The 19,783-nt window shown below is 42.9% G+C and overlaps 1 protein-coding gene across 7 annotated transcripts in view; it reads right to left on the bottom strand.

The window, feature by feature from the left end:
• DLGAP1 (DLG associated protein 1) overlaps positions 1-19,783 on the bottom strand; it is a 788,387-nt gene that overhangs the window by 226,538 nt on the left and 542,066 nt on the right. For 6 of the 7 annotated variants that reach the window (XM_027526317.1, XM_027526318.1, XM_027526319.1 and 3 more), the window contains one exon: positions 4,892-5,106. In XM_027526317.1, the coding sequence (XP_027382118.1) occupies positions 4,892-5,106 (215 nt within the window). Of the gene's footprint in view, positions 1-4,891; positions 5,107-12,601; positions 12,689-19,783 lie in introns of those variants that run through there. The other variant, XM_027526323.1, reaches the window with a different exon arrangement.

Genomic DNA, 19,783 nt, shown 5'->3' on the forward strand with positions numbered 1-19,783 from the left:
CTGGGTTCAATCCTTGGGTTGGGAAGATCCCCTGGAGAAGGGAATGGCTACCCATTTGAGTATTCTGGCCTAGAGAATTCCATGGACTGTATAGTCCATGGGGTCACAGGGTAGGACATGATGGAGCGACTTTGACTTTCTTTCTGGCTGATGTGAGTCCTGGTTTCCGCTTTGTGGAGCCTGCGTTCCACTCCCTGGAACAACTTCCCTGGTCCTTGTCCATGTTGTTCCGCTCCGTGGGAGAGTCCTCCATTTCTGTTGTCCTGTATGACCACATCCAAAGTACACATTAGGAAATATTGGCTCCTTGGAGCCAATAGACATTTTAGGACGTCTCTCTTTACTGTGTCTTGTCATTGTGATTCTTTGGGAAGTAGGTCCTCTCAAGATCATCACAGTCAACTTCTTTTTTTTTTAAAAATAATTTAAAAAATTTATTTTTTGGCTGTTCTGGGTCTTTGTTGCTGCGTGGGCTTTTTTTTTCTAGTTGCAGCAAGCGGGGGCTGCTCCCTAGTGGTGGTGTGCGGCTTCTCATTGCGGTGGCTTCTCCTGGTGCAGGGCACGGGCTTCAGTAGTTGCGGCATGTAGGCTCAGTAGCTGTGGTGCACAGGCTTAGTTGTCCGTGGCATGTGGGATCTTCCCATATCAGGGGTAGAAACTCTGTCTCCTGCGCTGGCAGGTGGATTCGTCACCACTGAACTACTAGGGAAGCCACACACTCAACTTCTTACCTGCTGGTTCCAGTGAGTTCCGTGTAGCAGGCATCGTACTCGTAGACCCCTTGGAGATGCAATGACCATCGCTGTCCTGTTTGTTTGCCTTCTTACCCTCATGCCTCTCTATCTTATGTACTCTCAGCTTACCAACCTATCAACTGCTCTTCTCTGAAGCATTTTAATCTAGTTAAAAATATTTACTTAATTTTATCCTCATTCTAAATCATCCGATTCCACTCAAAGCATGAATAATGAAGGAAGGGAGTCATGTCCTTTTTTTATTTTTAACTTAAAAAATATATATTTATTTACTTTTCGTTGAACTGGGTCTTCGTCATGGCACCTGGGCTTTCTCGAGTTGTGGTTCATGGGGGTTACTCTCTAAATAAATGCAGTGTGTGGGCTTCTCACTGCAGGGGCTTCTCTTGTGGAGCACGGGCTCAAGAACTCGGGATCAGTAGTTGTGATGCATGGGCTTAGTCGCCCCAGCGAATGTGGAATCTTCCTGGACCCATGTCCCTTGCATTGGCAGGCAGATTCTTAACCACTCGACCACCAGGGAAGTCTGGGGCCATGTTCTTGATTTGAACATTGCCACACGGGATAGTTTTCATCCTATTTTCTTCATTCAAGTGCTTTCTCAGATTTACCTTTTAAAAACTGGATTGAGATCAATTGCTTCTTCCAGTCACACAAGTCCACAAATGTCTGCTGCTGCTGCTAAGTCGCTTCAGTCGTGTCTGACTCTGTGTGACCCCATAGACAGCAGCCCGCCAGGCTCCCCCGTTCCTGGGATTCTCCAGGCAAGAACACTGGAGTGGGTTGCCATTTCCTTCTCCAATGCATGAAAGTGAAAAGTGAAAGTGAAGTCACTCAGTTGTGTCCGACTCAGCGACCCCGGGACTGCAGCCTACCAGGATCCTCAGTCCATGGGATTTTCCAGGCCCACAAATGTCTAGACTCTTCTTATTCTCTTTCATTACTACTTGTATCATAACCAATTCTTTTCCGAGTCTATTTAAAAGCATGGAACACTGTTGAAGGCTGCCAAGAGCAACTGACACATTCTGTTAACAATATGTTTTGCAACAACTTTCCCTAGAGTTAGAGTTCATTTGTTACCTCATCCACCTTCCACGTTCTAGAAAATAATTTACCAAATGACTCACCACTGTATAACATGGATCAGTATGTACCAGCCTCTGATAATTACCTTGCTTCCTGCTACCAAATCCTATAATCAGTCATATGTTTTAGTTTATTTTGTTGTTACATGAGTACCCCATTCCTAGTACCGATTTACTTATAAGTTAGGATAGGCCAAGTTTGGCTCTGTTGATAAACAATCGCAAATCGCCCAAGTTTACTTCTTGCTCACAACTTCATTTCTTGGACCTGTTTCTTTTGTCCATACCATGAGCTGGCAGGAGGCTCTGTCCATTGCATTCACTCAGATACCCAGAAAGACAGAAGGGTCAATCGGTGCTCCTAAGGTCCTTGAATCAGAAAAGTGGACCCAGGGAGTAGGGCCACACTTCCTGGAAGTGATACACAGCACTTCTGTTCAAATTTCATCGCTAAAGCCATGTACACGACCACACTGATTTCAAAGAGGCAGAGAAGTGCAACATTGCCACGTGCCCAGAAAAGGAGAGCTGGGTATACATGGTGAACAGTAAAAATAATGGTACCGTGAAGCCATTCCCCCAGAGAAGGCAATGGCACCCCACTCCAGTACTCTTGCCTGGAAAATCCCATGGACGGAGAAGCCTGGTGGGCTGCAGTCCATGGGGTTGCTAAGAGTTGGGCACGACTTAGCGACTTCACTTTCACTTTTCACTTTCATGCATTGGAGAAAGAAATGGCAATCCACTCCAGTGTTCTTGCCTAGAGAATCCCAGGGACAGAGGAGCCTAGTGGGCTGCCGTCTATGGGGTCGCACAGAGTCGGACACGACTGAAGCGAGTTAGCAGCAGCAGCAGAAGCCATTCCTCACAATATACCCCAGGAATGCCATCTCCTTTTGCATCTGTTCATTCAAAAAAGACTTACGACAGCATGTTGCTCAGGAGCACAGGCTCTGAGGTGAGATGATCTGGATTCAAAACCACAGCTCTGTCGCTTCTAGAGGGCTACTGTGGGAAAGTTATCTAACTGTTCTGTGTCTCAATTTTGTTGTCGGTTTTACATGGATGGTTATATATCCTACCTCAAGAGTAATTGTGAAGATTGGAAAAGACAGCATATGTGAAACACTTAGAACAGTGCCTCGCAATGATCAGTGCCCCTTTCACGTTAGCTGTGTGTGTGTGTGTGTGTGTGTGTGTGTGTGCACGCGCACGCGGACACACTCAGTTGTTCAGTCATGTCCAACTCATTGTGGCCCCGTGGACTGTAGGCTCCTCTGTCCATGGAATTTTCCAGGCAAGCATACTGCAGTGGGGTGCCATTTCCTACTCCAGGGGATCTTCCCAACCCACTGATCCAATTTGTGTCTCTTTTGTCTCCTGCATTGGCAGGTGGATTCTTTACCACTAGCGCCACCTGGGAAGCGCATTCATATTCGTTAGTTATTACATCATTATTACATCATTATTATGATTGCTGGCCACCTACTATGTGCTAAGCATTGGGATGTATCAGTAGTCAGGGTTTCTAGTAGGATAGAACTTACAATCTAATGGTGGAGAAGAGTAGAAGAAAGTTTCCATTATTTTCAGTCTTCCTCTCAAATTTAACCTCTCCCTGTTGGCTGTTATTTCTTCTTCCCAAGAACTCTGGCAGCACTCTGTTGAAACCTTTCTTAAGGTCATTATAACCTTCTCACACACTTTCCTATTTTCTCTGTACACCATGTCCAAGGGGGTTCAAATGTTAGGTAAAATGATTGTGGGGACTTTCCTAAGCTCTGAGCATGCACTATAGGAGGCACGGGTTCCATTCCTGGCTGGGAAATTAAGATCCCACGTGCCGTGCAGCATGACCAAATATAAAATAAAGATGACTGTGAAGCCTTTGTCACAACTCCAAGGAGGTGTAAGAAGTGCTACTTCACCAATACACAATCCCTCTATTCTACAGTGCCTCGATCAGTAGCTTCCTGGAGTCGCTTTACCTGTAGTTGTTGAGTTGAATTGTCATCTCACACCTGCCCCCCCCACCCCTTTGGCTGCATCTATGCTGGCTTAGACTCTTCACCCTCCCGCTTTAAGCCTTGCCTCTGAAGCCACGGTTCTCTGAAAGCTCCCTGTTCCTTCTGAATTCCACCGAGCATCGCTAGCCCACCTGGAGGCTGGGAACTCGGTCTGGCAGGTACATATTAGCGGGTTAAAAATACCAATGTAGCCATGCTTCATACTGTCATCCACCCTGAACATGAACGTATTTCCCTCTGTTCATCTGGGGAATCCCTTCTTCCTAGTTCTTTGGGGAGGAGGGGAGTGGCTGTAACAAACCAGCACTAGCTAGCTATTCCCTTCAGAACTGGAGAAGTGTTCTCTTCAATGGTCGTGTTAACTGCTTCGCATGCTTTCAAACTTATCTGTGAGCCCAAAGGAACCAATGAATAGGAAGTATATTTGATCATCCATCCTGATCACTAGGAATATATTCATTTGTTTTCAAGCCTTTTTTATTTTTACAAGATAATTGTGTACAACAGTTTACCAAGTGTTTTCAGTATCTGTCATTTGATTCTCCCAGTGGCCTCAGAAGGAACTCAGCATTTACTTTAAACAATACAGATAAACCACTAGGGACCATTGATCTACACTATTTTATCACTCAGTCGTCTGAAAAATTCAAGAGTTTTTTAAGGAAGCATTGCCCTGCAGATTTGATGGCTAAACAACCAACCAAGAGTGGGAATATACAGACACCCTCCTTGATGAGAACTCCTAATTCTCTTTAGAAGCCATTCTGGATTGTTGTAAACTCTTTTTGGAGGTTGGTGGTTCAGCTTATGCTTTATGCAAAACACACCTGGATGCCATGTCTTTGAAGGCACTGGGATGTATGTCAGACCCAAGGTCAGCACCAATAGACTATTCAATATACCATGCTGTTCCACCTGTGGGATGTTGTTTGCCACACTTACTCTAGAAGTTGTACGATTGGATCATAAGGGATAAAACAAGGAAGTGGGGTACCGGAAGTAGAGTATTGGAAACACTTACTTGAGAGTGGTGAGTTCTGTGAGGGATGGCTGAGTCGCCTTGAGATAGCTTTCCCTTCGCGCAGCCACTTTGGGAGAAGGCTTGGGGCTGGTGTCCGAGTCACCGCTGTCTTCATCTCCCATGGCCTTGATGTAGCTGCCGCTCCGCATTCTTCGGCAGGGGATTTCATCATCTTTACCTCTAGGGGTGTACCCTGTCCATTCATCCTGAGGGACCTATGCACATACAAAACAGAGAGTTCATTCTGTATAAAAGTCTACCTTCGGGGCTTCCCTGGTGGTACAGTGGCTAAGACTGCTTGCTCCCAAAGGTAGGGGGCCTGGGTTTGATCCCTGGTCAGGGAGCTAGATCCCACATGCCACAGCTACAGATCCTCCATGCCACAACTAAGACCCAGTGCAGCCAAATAAATAAATACACATAAATATTAAAAAATCGTTTATCTTCTTCTTTTCTTTCCTGACCTTGAATATGGGTAATGCCAGTAATTATTGAAAACTTTAGACATTAACTTTCAACAATAATATTTTACCATAATTAGTCTGCAAATATTTTCAATACATGCAAATACATGTCTCAATCTTTGAAAGAACCTGTGTACTAGGGAAAATTAGAGCCATCAGATTCACTTCTCAGTCTTCTCATGCTGAAAATAATAGGCATATACAGATGCCACTAGAGAGTGGTTTTATTTGAGCTTTTCAATGATTTGTTTTCATTTGTCATTGGAAATTCAAGAATGTTTCTGTTTTGTTGACATCTTTCCTGCGTCTTCCAACTCTAGCATCTTGTATCCAATCTTGCTTCCTCCCAAACCACTGGTCTACACCAGCTATGTTCACTTCCCAATCACCGATTCTTTCTGAATCCTCTTAATTTGGATTTAGCCTCTATAGGTTGCTTGACACACTTTTTGAAGGTTTCCAATGGTCTCCTCATGATAGCTTTCATGGCATTTTCTTAATTTTAATTTTTCTTGGCCTCTACACACACACACACACACACCCACACACCCACATACCCACACACATACCACCTCTTAAAGAGTTTTTCCCCTTCTGGCCTTCTGGTTACCCTACTTACCCGATTTAGCCACTACTTAGCTGTTCTTTTCCTCTTGCTTTGTTGGATCCTGCTCCAAGTCCCTAATTGTGAGGAACCCACAAGATAATGTTCTCAGTACATGGCTCATTTGTCTTTCTATTGGGTTGGCCAGAAGAGTTTCTTCAGTTAGTGAATATGTTGTTCAATAAAGTTCTGGGTGAAAATGAAAAATATGTCTTTTTATTTTTACTTAAAACCGAATGAACTTTTTGGCCCACCCAAAGCAATCATTTCCTTTGAGTTCATCAGGGCACCATCCTATGCCAGAAAGGCTTGTTTCTGACCTTATTTTTAGTTCTTAGGGCTTCCCTGGTAGATCAGATGGGTAAAAGAATCCACCTGCAATGCAGGAGACTTGTGACTGATTCCTGGGTTCGGGAAGATCCCCTGGAGAAGGGAATGGCTACCCACTCCAGTATTCTTGCCTGGAGAATTCCATGGACAGAGGAGCCTGGCGGGCTACAGTCCAGGGAGTTGCAAAGAGTCGGACACGATTGAGTGACTAAGCACAACACAGCACAGTTCATTGTGGATCCACACTAGGATCTCATTCCTCCTCCATTTGTTAAATAAAAAAGTATGTAACAATGGCTACTCTTTTTATCCATTAAGATATAATGAACAACCTATGAACTGTGCACAGAACAGGGCACAGGGCTTGATTAAAAGAGACCAGAAAACAAGGAGGCTGCCTCTTGCCCTCAACATGCTGATAATGGAGATAAGACAAAGCAGACAAAAGTTTGGGAACAGTTCCAAGTCAATGTGTTACCAAGCCTCAGATGTGGCCCTGTAAATGGAGTATGAGCTAAGGAGACACTGCAAACGGGAGTTATATAATGGTGATGGAGAAGGAGGATCCAGGAAGGGCTCCTAGAAGTGGCTACGTTGGCAATGAGAAGGTAAAAACGTATTTAATATTTTCATGCTAACTGCCGGATTGGCCAAAAGTTCATCTGGTGTTTTCCATAACATCTTAACAAATGAACTTATTAGCCAACCCAATATTTACTGATTATCCATTAAATAATGCCGTGTTTCATTATTAACATTTAAGTATGCTATGCAGTTTGCTTATAGGATCTTATCTCATCAACACAAAAACTCTATTTTTTTGAATTTCTCAAATGGGAAGCAGAAGCTCAGAGGACTTAAGAAATCTGCCCGAGAACACACAGCTAAGAAATGGCAGCACTGGAATTCAAAGCATTTTTGGTTTAATTCAAAGATCAGAGTGTACTTAATCTAAAATTTATGATTCATAACATGGATTTTAAATCTAATAACGTTGTGTTAATAATTTTGTGTTATTAAAATTAGTAAAATTGTCTACAATGTGTTAATGAAATTGTCTACAATGACACATATGTACAGAGTAGACATAGATTTCTAAGTCATAGTTTCTAGGAACTGAGAATAGACATTCCACTGGGAAAAAAGCACTGTTCTTTCCTCCTTAACTCCTACATTTAACTGTTTTGAAAGCTTGCAATATCTAGAAACATCAGACTGAAGACATGCTACCATTCCTGGACCTGAAAACAGTGATTTGTAGGTTCTAATGCTGAGAACTACCAGCGAAGTTTGGTTAAGCTTTGTTATGCAGCTTCTCTTAACAAACTCAAGTCATGCGTCCTGTGTGCAGGCTCTATTCTAAATGCTTTATAAGTGTTAACTCATTTGATCCACACAACTAAGGGTATTACGACTATTATCCCCATTTTACAAATGAGGAAAATGAGGTTAGGTAACTTGCCCCAAATCTCAGCTACAAAGGGGAAGCGTTCCAGCCCGACAGCTCCTATGTCTCGCCAAGACCGTATCTGACGCTGCCTTTCTGTCTCTGATCTCATGGTACCTACAGAACTGAACAACTATAGTCCCATGACACCTTCATCATCCATCATGCCTGATCCATTTGCCATTTATCAATTATGGTAGTAACAATGTAGAGTTCTTGCTTTTTTGAGCTAAAAAGCATCAACATCACCATGGCAACAGGGAGGCTTCTTAGGGAAATTATAAACGTTGAGAACAGTCTTGTTTTCCTTCTTTTGGCAGGTGAGTCACTGCAGAGATACGATCATATTCAGTACCTCATTGTTGGCTCAGTAATTACATTTTATAAATTAAGTTGGTACAGCTGAGGGTCATAGAGGATGCAGCCGACACTTGCAGTTTCTCAGCACTGATGCACAGCTTGTAAGCATGGCTCCCTGAAATATGTTAGAGACCAATGACACCTCATTAGCTCATATTGCTTATGAAACAAAACATGGCAAATTTTTCTTTAGGTAGTTTTTTTCCCAAAATTAGTTTATAGTAGAAACTTGGTCTTATACTAGAAACAGGCTACAATTGTTGCTAAGAGAACCAGCTGGGAAGTACTTAATGTGTATATATTTCAATTAAACATATTTTTCAAATGAGAACACCTAAAGAAGTTTATGGAAGTGATCTGCATGGGATGGATTTAAAAAATCAATACATTATTCATACACTGAGAGAAAACCTACAGTAAGTTATTACAATTTTACAATTATTACAATACATGTAAACTAATATAGAAACTAGCTCCAGGAAAAATGTAAGGAAATCTGAACATCAAGACTTTGGAGAAGAGAAATACTGTTGCTGAACAATCAGGGCCTGTAAAGTTGCTACAGTTGAGCCACTGCTTTTATTATGAGTCTCTTAAACTCAGAGGCAAAAGAGAGGCAGTGGTTGGTTACACACTAGTTTGTCCGGGGGCCCAGAGCATGAACTATGGGGTGCTTCAGCTACATTGTGATCTAGTCAAGGCTGCTGTGTCCTTCCGCGTCACTTGCATGGAGAGAAAAGCTTCAGGTAAATCCACGGAAAAAAACTAACTTTGCAGCTGTCTGAGAAGGTCTTCCTATTACTGGTCCTCATGGTGTACAAAATGGAAGTCTTTGTATTAATAACAAAGGGAAACTGGAGAAGACACAGGAGTGGCCTGGACACGTGTTGATGACAGGCAAGCCAGATGTCCTGATTGCCTGCACGAGCTTGGCGGGGCAGTTAGATCCAGCAAATGTTAAAAGAAATTGCAATAAGTGGTGCATGCATGCATGCTAAGTTGCTTCCATCATGTCCGACTCTTTGCGACCCCATGCACTATAGCCCACCAGGTTCCTCGTCCATGGGATTCTCCAGGCAAGAATTCTGGAGTGGGTTGCCATGCCCTTCTCCTGATAAAAGTTAAGAGTTTAACAATAGTTATGGGTTAGAGAGAAGGAGGATTATTTGTTTTTAAATGCAAATGTTTAAGCACAAAACTGCAATGGAGAACTTTATTTTTGAGAGAACAAAATGAGGATTAGTGCACATTTTTCTGTTTTAGAGATAGCCAGACTATACCTTAAACCACATGTCATGGTTCAGGAGGACAGAGGACCTATCTCTGACAAGGAATGACCATACCTAGCTGCTGTCATCCTCTAAGTACAGAATAAAGATGCTTTCTAAGTTGAAATAGTGTCATGGGCACTGAATGATGGGCCTTTGTAATGCAACAAGAGAAAATTATTTTTAAAATCTCACATATATGAAAATTATATAACATATTATTGTATTATATATATATCTCCTATAGTAAAAATTATCTCTCCTAAATTGGCCTACCATCTCAAAAACATATTTATCTCTCTTCTAAGATCTTTGGAAGTGGACCATTCCTGTGACACTGCCAATTTTTTTTTTAGGCTTCCCAAAACTCAGTTGAAATAGTGTGTTACTAGTTCCAGGAGACCTGTGAGCTAAAGTATAATAACCTAGAGGTCCTTAGAAAATCTCCTCCCACAAAGTGGTATCATTCAAGGTAATTTCTTCTTTCTTTTTTTTTTGGTAATTTCTTCTTTCTGAATGTCTCAAACTCTTGGCTGATTTTTTTTTTGGGGGGTAGTGGTTATCTCATCCCCCCTTGGTTAATAGAATCTCCATTCTGAATAGACAAGGTACTTCCACTTTTACCCTTCCTCCACTTTCCCCTAAGCTCCAAATGCCCAGGTTTACTGAATCCAAGATACCAGTGCAAGCTCCTCAATATTTTCTGTATCACTAAGAAAGAAAGAAATACCACCAATTAAACTGACACTCTATAGATTACATGATACATTCCAATATCAAAGATGCTAAAATGTGAAAAAATATGGAGCTCAGAAAGCAATCCAACAGCCCTTTAAAGAATATGTACAAAATAAGAATAAGAATGGGTGTATTCTGAGTTAGTGATGATAGGATGTAATATTCATATTTCATAGTGATCAGATTAATAACAATTAGCATTCATTTATGTCATGCTTTTGCAAAAAAACATAAGTTTACACAGTCTCATGACCATTTTAACTTTGAACATTATAGCTCATGACATTATAAGCCTTGAAGGATAAGGAGAGTAAGTATTATAATCTCAGCTTATGAAATAAAGAAACTGAAGTCCAGAGGGGTTGTAGTTCATTCAGAGAGACACCGTGCCCAAGGAGGGGTCTGCTGTACACAGTCCAGAGATTTTTTTTTTCCCCTCTATATTTAGATCTTGGCTGCTTTGGGAGGAACAGTTGTCATTCTGTGCGCCTGTGTGCTTCAGTCATGTCTGACTCTCTGTGGCCCCATGGACTGTAGCCCACCAGGCTCCTCTGTCCATGGGATTTTCCAGGCAAGAATACTGGAAGGGGTTGCCATTTTCTCCTCTAGGGGATCTTCCTGACTCAGGGATCGAACCCACATCTCCTGCGATTCTTTACCACTGAGCCACCTGGAAAGCCCCCAGTTGTCATTTTATGATCATCTGAAGAACACATTTCAGATAAGACAACAACTTCCGAGAGTTTTAAACTCTCTCTGGAGGAAAAAAAAAATCATAAACAAAGAATTACATGCCTTGAAATTAAAGCTGTAAGAAATACTATTGTAGACATGGAAAGGCTTACTTTAATAGGCCCTTCCAATGTGCATGGGGTTTGGCTGAGCTGCTGTCATAGAGTCTAACTCAATGTAGACAGAGTCAGACATTCTGTGCCAGCGATGGGCTGGAAGACGATGGCTGGGAGATGAAGCCATGTGCGAGTGACTCCTCGAGAGTGGATTATCTCAGGATGGGAAGTTGGATGGTGCGGTTTGGGGTGATGGAAATGCGTGAGATTTGGGGAAATCTGAGAGCCACAAAAGGAATGCAGACACTTAGAAAGCCGGGACAGCTGAAATAGAGCATGTATCCTGAAATATACCAGGGGAAGCTGGGGCCATTCTGTGAGCAGTTCTGGACTGTAGAGAATGGGGAGGAAAACGCATAAACCTAAGACAGAGGTGAATTTAAAGCAAGTTTCTATTTCATTAGGGACCAAAGAAGCTGGAATAGATAACTCTGTCATTTGGTTCATTAGGTAGAAATAAAGACGATATAGCAAGAAAGAGCTGTGATTAAAATGGTGGGTGTCAATAATAGGCTTATCTTTGCAAGGCTACCCTTTATCGGTTGTTGATTTCTTCAACAATTGTGCATTTCAATTAAAGAGTCAAATAAGGGCATGTGGCTATGGCTGAGGGGGGTCGACCTGTTTGACCTTTCCTGAGCCTGATGAGGAAAGGTAAACATGAGAAGAGCCTGTACTTAGGAAAGGAGAGCTGAGGACCTGATATTTATGGAATAATCTTGCATTCTAGCGTAATCTCAAAGGGCTGGAGCTGATACCTTGTGACTCTATTTTAATCCCTCTAGCTGTCCTATGAAACAGACGCTCCCATTTCCACCTTACTGCTGCAAAACTGAGACTCAAAAAGCTGGACTGACCTGCCCAAGGTCATCATCAAAATAGGAATCTGCATCTCTCTGATGCCAAAGCTTTGAGTGTATCCCCCCGCCTCTGAGGAAGGCATGTTGACTGAGTGCGTGAACAAATAAACTTAAAAAAATGGAGTTCGTGCTCCCACGCTCTGTACTTTTCCAAAAATGTACAAAAAAAAAAAAAAAAAAAAGTGACTATTAAAATAAGCATACAGGGACTTCCCTGGTGGTCCAGTGGTTGGGACTTCACCTTTCGGAGCGGGGGGAGTGGGTTTGATCCCTGCACTGGGAGCTAAGCTCCCACATGCCTTGTGGCCAAAAGGTAGAAGCTAAAAAATTCAATGGTAAAAAAATTCAATTAAGACTTCAAAAAATGGTTTACATCAAGAAAAAAATCTTAAAAAAATAAGCACACATATTATCTAATCCCTAACTGGCTAGCACAGATAAAAGTTTTAAAATAATAATAAAATAATAAGCGTGGAACATAATTATGAGATAAAGCAGCGTTGCTTCTTCACCATTTTGTGGTGCCCTTACCAATGATTGTTATCGATTTTTTCGGGGAACCAGAACACCTGCATGATGGCCACATTTCGGGGAATCAGAACACCTCCAGGACGGCCACACTCTCAAGGGTGTTATGGGGGCCTCCAAGCACTCCGGTAGCTTTTCAGCATTTGTAAGAAGACTTCGCCCTGGGTTTCAGGGTCCAGCCTTGCTCTGTACTCTGTACGGAAATGGCTGGGATGCACTGGCCTTCTAAGCACTTTTAGTGAGCTCTCAGATTCCCTACTCACTCTGCTCCTTTGCATCTTCTTTGCAGCTGGGAGAACTGCCTTCCTGCTCCACACAGCTTTCAACTTGACAAATGCGACTTGGCATAAATGTCCCTGTAGCCTTTTTAGCTTGCTCTTCTCAGAGCAAAAGCAGGAAAAAAAAAGAGCAAGAATAGGAAAATTACAATTACACAATGTGTAGATCCCAAGGCCTGATTGGTGTTTTGCAAGCAGATTTCCCTGGCAACCGCCCTTTCCAACTCCCCTTGCAGCCCGAAGCTGGTGTAAAACTTAGTTTGCTTCCAGATTGCCTAAAAAATTACCTTTTAAGGACAGGAGTAAATACCTACCTCTTTTTTTCCCCTGGGTAAAATTCTTTTTTTTTAAACTTTTTATTTTGTATTGGGGAATAGCCCATTAACGGTGTTGTGACAGTTTCAGGTGGACAGCAAAGGCACTCAGCCATACATACACATGTATCCATTCTCCCCCAAACTCTTTATCCCATACAGGCTGCCACATAACACTGAGCAGAGTTCCCAGTGCTGTACATTAGTACTAGTTCCCTGTGCTGTTGGTTATCCATTTAAAATACAGCAGTGTGTACATGTCCATCCCAAACTCCCTAACTCTCTCTTCCACTCATCCTTTCCTTGCAGCGACCAAAAGTTCATTCTCTAAGTCTGTGAGTCTCTTTTCTGTTTTGCAAGTAAATTCATTTGTATCATTTCTTTTTAGAACTCCACATATAGGGTTAATACCCTTTGCCACGTCTTTTTCCAAATAACCTTTTTTATAGTTACTTTTTAAAATTAAAAAAAAAATTTAACAGTGTTGTGTTGCTTTCTGCCATACAACAACACAGATGCCCTTGAATAGAACTTTGTAATAGTGCTTTTCGATGGTAATTCACTCACTGTTACCCTACAGAGCCGGTCTCACCTGTGAACATTTACAGGGATCTACAGGGTACCATGCACCAGAGCAGGTGCCAGGGAGATACTCCAAAAACATTTTAGAAAACACAGTCTGGTCTCAAAGGGGTTGACAAGTTTTAAGTGGATCCGACAAATCTGGGGATGGATGAAAGAAAAGAGTAAAAACAGCTTTAAAACAAATCAAGCTGGGTTGAGTATTATATTTTAGTGCCTCTGTGTTGCCTACTGGGCTTATATTCAATAGTTCGTATCAATCCTCTTCTTGGTGGTAAAACTGTTCTTTGGAGCTGAATGGATCTGTGCAAAGTACATGCCACTGGGAAATGGGTCTGCAGGAGAAATACAGAGGGGCAAGGTCTGTGAGCCCTCAAAGGAGGGGAAGGAGCCACTGCTCTTTGGGAGCCGGTAGAAAATATTACCAATATTTGATGTCAAAGCAGGTACGATCTGGGAAGACCCTTGTGATACCATAGCAAGAAAGTGACTACAATACAGTATATACTGGTATGATATGAGGACAGGGGAGGACAATGAATTTTTATTCACTGCCCACCCTGTATTTCGACTGTAGTGAACATCTGTGGGTTTTGCGACCCTGGGTTTGCTACTTCTGATTTTTGTTGTCACATCCCCATGGTTTTGCTTGGGGGAAACCTTGCTCCCTCCATGTGTCCACGTGTTTCAGGAGTAGCAGAAGAGCTGGCTTATCATGTCCTCCAGCACTACGGCTCGTCTCAGGGCTGAGTGTGTGGCCTCAGCCTGTTCAATCAGCAAGCACCTCTGGACCTTGGCTTGGGACCTGGGACAAAGATGTTTCCTCTCCTTCAGTGCATCTGTGGGGGAGCAATAGGCCTTAGGACCTGCTGGTAGCCATTTTATAACCCCTGCTACACAAACTTTCTCTCACGTAATATTATACAAAACTCCAGTGTTGTTATTCATTACATTGAAAAGATGATAAAATTGAGACTTACTGCTATTAAATAACGTACTCTAAATTTTACAGCTAGTAAATCATAGAATTGAAAGCCACATTTGTCTCACTCAAATTTCTATGCTCTTTTCATCATATCATTCTGCTGACTGCAAGTTTCAAAACTTAGTAGTTTTCCATTAAACATAAAACTCAAGCATTAAGTTGCTAGGGGATACAATGCTATAACTTTTTTTTTTCTTTTTTTGCTAAGTGGCATTCAGAGGTAAAGAACTCGCCTGCCAATACAGGAGATGTCAGAGATTCAGGTTCAATCCCTGGGTCAGGACGATCCCTTGGAGGAGGGCATGGCAACCCACTCCAGTATTCTAGCCATGGATGGAGGAGCCCGGGAGGCTGCAGTCCATAGGGTTGCAAAGAGTCGGACATAACTGAAGCAACTTAGCACGTGCAGAATCTTAGTTCCTTGTCTAGGGATTAAACCCATGTCCCCTGCAGTGGAAGTGTGGAGGCTTAACCACTGGACCGCCAGAGAAGTCCCCAGTGCTATAACATTTTGAAACCCATGACAGATGGTGACAGTTGCTTGAAAGAACCAAAAGGCTTTCAAAAGTAATGTTCACAGAACGCCCATCACCCAGCAATAATAGCTGGCTACAAGTTTTAGTGAAATATGAGCAAGAACACAGACATTTTAATAGATAGCAAGATAAAAACAATAGAGGGTTTAGGTCTATAATAAATATGTTATATTTAGTTTCACTGACTGTATAGAAGATAAGCTAATTTAGAGCCCTGTCTTAGTTTTTAAAGCAACCATTCACTGCTAACATGTCTTTCTGACATACTGGAGGTATGTCTACTGGGTGGCATGGCTAGTTGAGGCATCATCTTTTTCCATTATTTTTGCAGTCACTAGTGTGTAGGTGTCTGTGCTACATAGTTCCATAAATTGAATCCTCTGAGGTAAACCAGAATTCTGTGTCTGTTGTTCAGAAGCAGAGATATGGGTAGAAGGTTAGTAATCTTCCTCCGGGGGTTAATAGAAGCCCAGGTGTAGAAAAACCATCCATCAAAACTGAACTTTAGTGTTGGCTAAATTTTTATAAATTTCCCAGCACATATGGAGACCCCATGTGTGCTTTCTAAGTCACTTCAGTCATGTCTGACTTATGCGACCCAATGGACTGTAGCTTGCCAGGCTCCTCTGTCCATGGGGATTCTCCAGGCAAGAATACTGGAGTGGGTTTCCATGGCCTCCTCCAAGGGATCCTCTCAACCTAAGGATTGAACCCATGTCTCTTAAGTCTCCTGCACTGGCAGGCAGGTTCTTTACCACTAGTGGCACCTGGGAAGCCCATGGAGAACCCAGACCTTGTCAAATGCTAGGAGCATGGATCTTTTCCCTGAGAACTTCAGTTCAGTTCAGTTGCTCAGTCATGTCTGACTCTTTGTGACCCCATGGACTGCAGCACACCAGGCCTCCCTGTCCATCACCAAATCCCAGAGTTTACTCAAACTCATGTCCATTGAGTCAGTGATGCTATCCAACCATCTCGTCCTCTGTTGTCCCCTTCTCCTCCTGCCTTCAATCTTTCCCAGCATCAGGGTCTTTTCCAATGAGTCAGTTCTTCACATCAGGTGGCCAAAGTATTGGAGTTTCAGCTTCAGCATCAGTCCTTCCAATGAATATTCAGGACTGATCTCCTTTAGGATGGACTGGTTGGATCTCCTTGCAATCCAAGGGACTCTCAAGAGTCTTCTCCAACACCACAGTTCAAAAGCATCAATTTTTCAGTGTTCAGCTTTCTTTATAGTCCAACTCTCACATCCACACCCTCAGAACTCTCACACCCTTAGAACTTAAAGTCTGATAATCTTGGGAACAAATGTTAGAGCCCATTTACAGTCTATGAAATATCAAGTGTATCATTTCCAGTATTAATATTTTACTTCAAAATTATGAGTTTTGAATTGAATTTCAGCAAATATTTTTCTTTAGCATAAATTTGGGGACACTAAGTTTCTCACATGAGGCTATAAATTATTACACTTGTGAATAATTCACTTAGCTATTTGACATCTATTTTTTAAAAAACCCAAAAGATTTAAGAAGAGACCCAAGTAGACATTTTCTGCTTTTTACCGCTATTTTCTGGTTAGTACTCCATCTTGGTGCTGTTTGGACTTTTTATTACAAGTTACAGTTACAACACCTCAAAGTCTAATGCATTCAAATGAGCCAAAATAGAATGTTCCCCTTCTGAGTACCGTTCACTGTAATATAACGATACCATCATCTTTCAAATTACGTGAATCTAGAAAGAATCGAATATTCTAAGTGTCCTTTCCACACGTGTTACACAAAGTATTCCACTTCATGGGAAAACGGTCTCCTGAGGATCTGCTCTTTAAGCCTGTACTTCAACCCACGTCCTCCAGGCAGCAAAGATATCTAGAACTAATAGGAGTTGTCGCTGAGGCCTGTGCACAGATAAGAGTGGTGGATACATCCATCCAACAGCTACCTCAACCTGGATTTCCAAACTAGCTCAAGGTCCACTGAAAGGGCATGTTCCACCTGGAGTACTCATTGCAGGGTTTGAGGTAAGGTTTCTTAAAGCAAACTTTATGATGGTGCTCTTTTCTTTTGCTTAGTGGTTAAGCTGGAGGTAAAAGTACCATTTCTTCTGTGACTTTTTTCAAAATGCTGTGAAAGTATTCATTCACTTATCGAATGCATGTTTATTCTTCAGTGCACATTACTGTGAAATAGGTGCTGTTTATCCACTCTGGACATGGCAATGTATAAACAGAAAAATAATCTGCCTTCGTGGGGAACGAGGAAAATGGACATTGATAAGATAAAATGTAAGTTAGATGGAGTGTGCTATGGAGGAACAGGAAGCTGGGGAGGGGACCAGGGGGTGCCTGTGAAGGAGGGAGCCTGGCAGGATATGCAGTATTGAAGGGTGTGCATGGTCATGGAAGGTCTCACCGAGAAAGTGGACCTCAGGGTAAAGATCAGGTAGGATTGGGGGATTAGCCCTGAGGTCTGCAGGATGAGCGCTTGAGGATGAAAGAAGTGTGAAGGTCCTGAGGGGAGGCCAGGTGGGTGGAGTGGAGGGAGAGGAGACGGAAGGTGAGCACAGTTGTGCGTGATGACCCACAGGCAGGAGAGGGGTGCAGTTCACGTGGGCTTTGTAGGCCACAGTGACCACTGTGGCTTTGATGCAGGGTGAGATGGGAAGAGATTGGAGGCTTTGATGAGAGATGGACACACTCTGGCTTAAAAGGACCACTTCAGGTGCTGGTTGAGAATAGCTAGAGGAGGGTATGGGCTGATAGGGTCAGAGGGACAGTGTGTGGGGGTCATGCATTGATCCAGACTACAGTGGAGGTAGAGGCGGGTGTGGTGATAGGGAGAAGATAAGATAGGGCTGGTGGTGTTTTTTTTTTTTTAATACTTTTACTTCTTTCTGGCTGTGCTGGGTCTTCCTTGCTGTGCAGGCTTTTCTCTAGCTGTGGCCAGCGAGGGCTCTTTGTTGCAATGCGTTGGCTTCTCATTGTGGTGGCTTCTCTTGTTGCTGAGCATGGGTTATATGGCATGTGGGCTTCAGTAGTTACAGTTCACAGGCTCTAGAGCACAGGCTCAACAGTTGTGGTGCCCAGCTCAGTTGCTCTGTGGCATGTGGGGTCTTCCTGGAAAAGGGATTGAACCTGTATCTCTTGCATTGGCAGCCAGATTCTTTACCACTGAGCCAACAGGGAAGCCTACCAGTAGGTTTCTTAATGATGATTTGGATATGGGATTGAGGGTAGGAGGAGTTATGAATGTGTGCTATGGAGAAACAGGAAGCAGGGGAGGGGACCAGAGGGTGTCTGTGGAAGAGGGAGCCTGGCAGGCTGTGCAGTATTGAGGGGTGTGCATGGTCACGAAAGGTCTCATCGAGAAAGTGAGTTACGAATACTCCAAGGGTTTTGGCCTCATCAGTGGATGGATTGAATTCCCATTAGCTGAGATGAGGTGGCCTAAGGGATGTGCAGATGGGGGAAAAAGATTAGGAGTTCATCTGGGGATGTATTCAGTTGGAATATTCAGATGTCTCCCAGGAGACATCTCAGTGGAGAGGTTGAATGGGGACCTGAGTACGCAAGCCTGGGAGTTCGGACAATGTGGCTGGAAAACCAAATATGGGCATTCCCATGATATTTAAAGCTCTGAGAATGATGAGGTGACCCATGCAGAATAGAGAAGTGCCCACTGGGCACTGATGAAACCTCAGGAACCAGAGAGGAACAAGCAGGACATTTAAGACGGGTCCCCGAGGTGTGGTCCAGGAATCTGAGAGTCCAGAGTTCGAGGAGGACGTAGGAGTAATGAACAGTCATGGTGGTTTTTCCCCTGGTCATAATCCCATGGGTGGCTCAGATGGTAAAGAATCTGCCTGCAGTGTGGGAGATCTGGGTTTGATCCCTGATGGGAAGATCCCCTGGAGATGGAAATGGCAACCCACCCCAGTATTCCTGCCTGGAAAATCCGATGGATGGAGGAGCCTAGCAGGCTACAGTCCATGGGGCTACAAAGAGTCAGACACGACTGAGCAACTAACACTAACACACTAACAATCCCATGGGGGATGCAAAATCAGCAAGATTGATTTTAGCCCTGAGTCATGAGCTCCTTTATCTAGAGTTCTGTGTTCATTAATTAGCTTTATCTTCCCAGCAAGCTGCAAGCTTCTTGAGCCCAAGGCTTTTGTTTTCTTTTCTCTCTTTCTAAAGCAGGAGCTTTTAAACAGTTTTTGACTATGTTTCACAGTAAGAAGTACATCTTACTTTGGAAACCAGTGCAAGCACATACACCACTGAAAGAAAGAACTGCTTAACCTCTCTGCGTGTCACGTACTCTCTCTCCTTTCCTACTTTCTTCTATTGTATTCTATTTAATTAAAAATAATGTTATTTGTGACCTACTGGATTGATTTCACCAATCACTAACTGGTTGCGGCTGCTGGTTTGAAAAACACTGCTTTTTTAGACCATCCAGTATACAGCCCACCGTGCTCATTATTCATCAGAGACACTGTGATCCATCTTCATTTCTCCCAAAGCACCTTCTATAAAGTAAATGCTTAAGACATGCTTGCTTGTTGGATAGATAGCTATGAGACCCTGAAGTAAGACTCCTTGAATCAAGTACTCTGACTCTTAGTTACCTTTCCATTTGCTGATTGTGTTTTTGTAGAAGAACATTTTTCAGTGGCTCCCTAACTTTAGAAATAAGGACAAACAGAAGTGTCTTTCTGATTGGCCCCTATAGCTGAGAGT

The sequence above is a fragment of the Bos indicus x Bos taurus genome, chromosome 24, assembly GCF_003369695.1.
Source record: "Bos indicus x Bos taurus breed Angus x Brahman F1 hybrid chromosome 24, Bos_hybrid_MaternalHap_v2.0, whole genome shotgun sequence".
In the NCBI taxonomy this organism is placed as follows: Eukaryota; Metazoa; Chordata; class Mammalia; order Artiodactyla; family Bovidae; genus Bos; species Bos indicus x Bos taurus.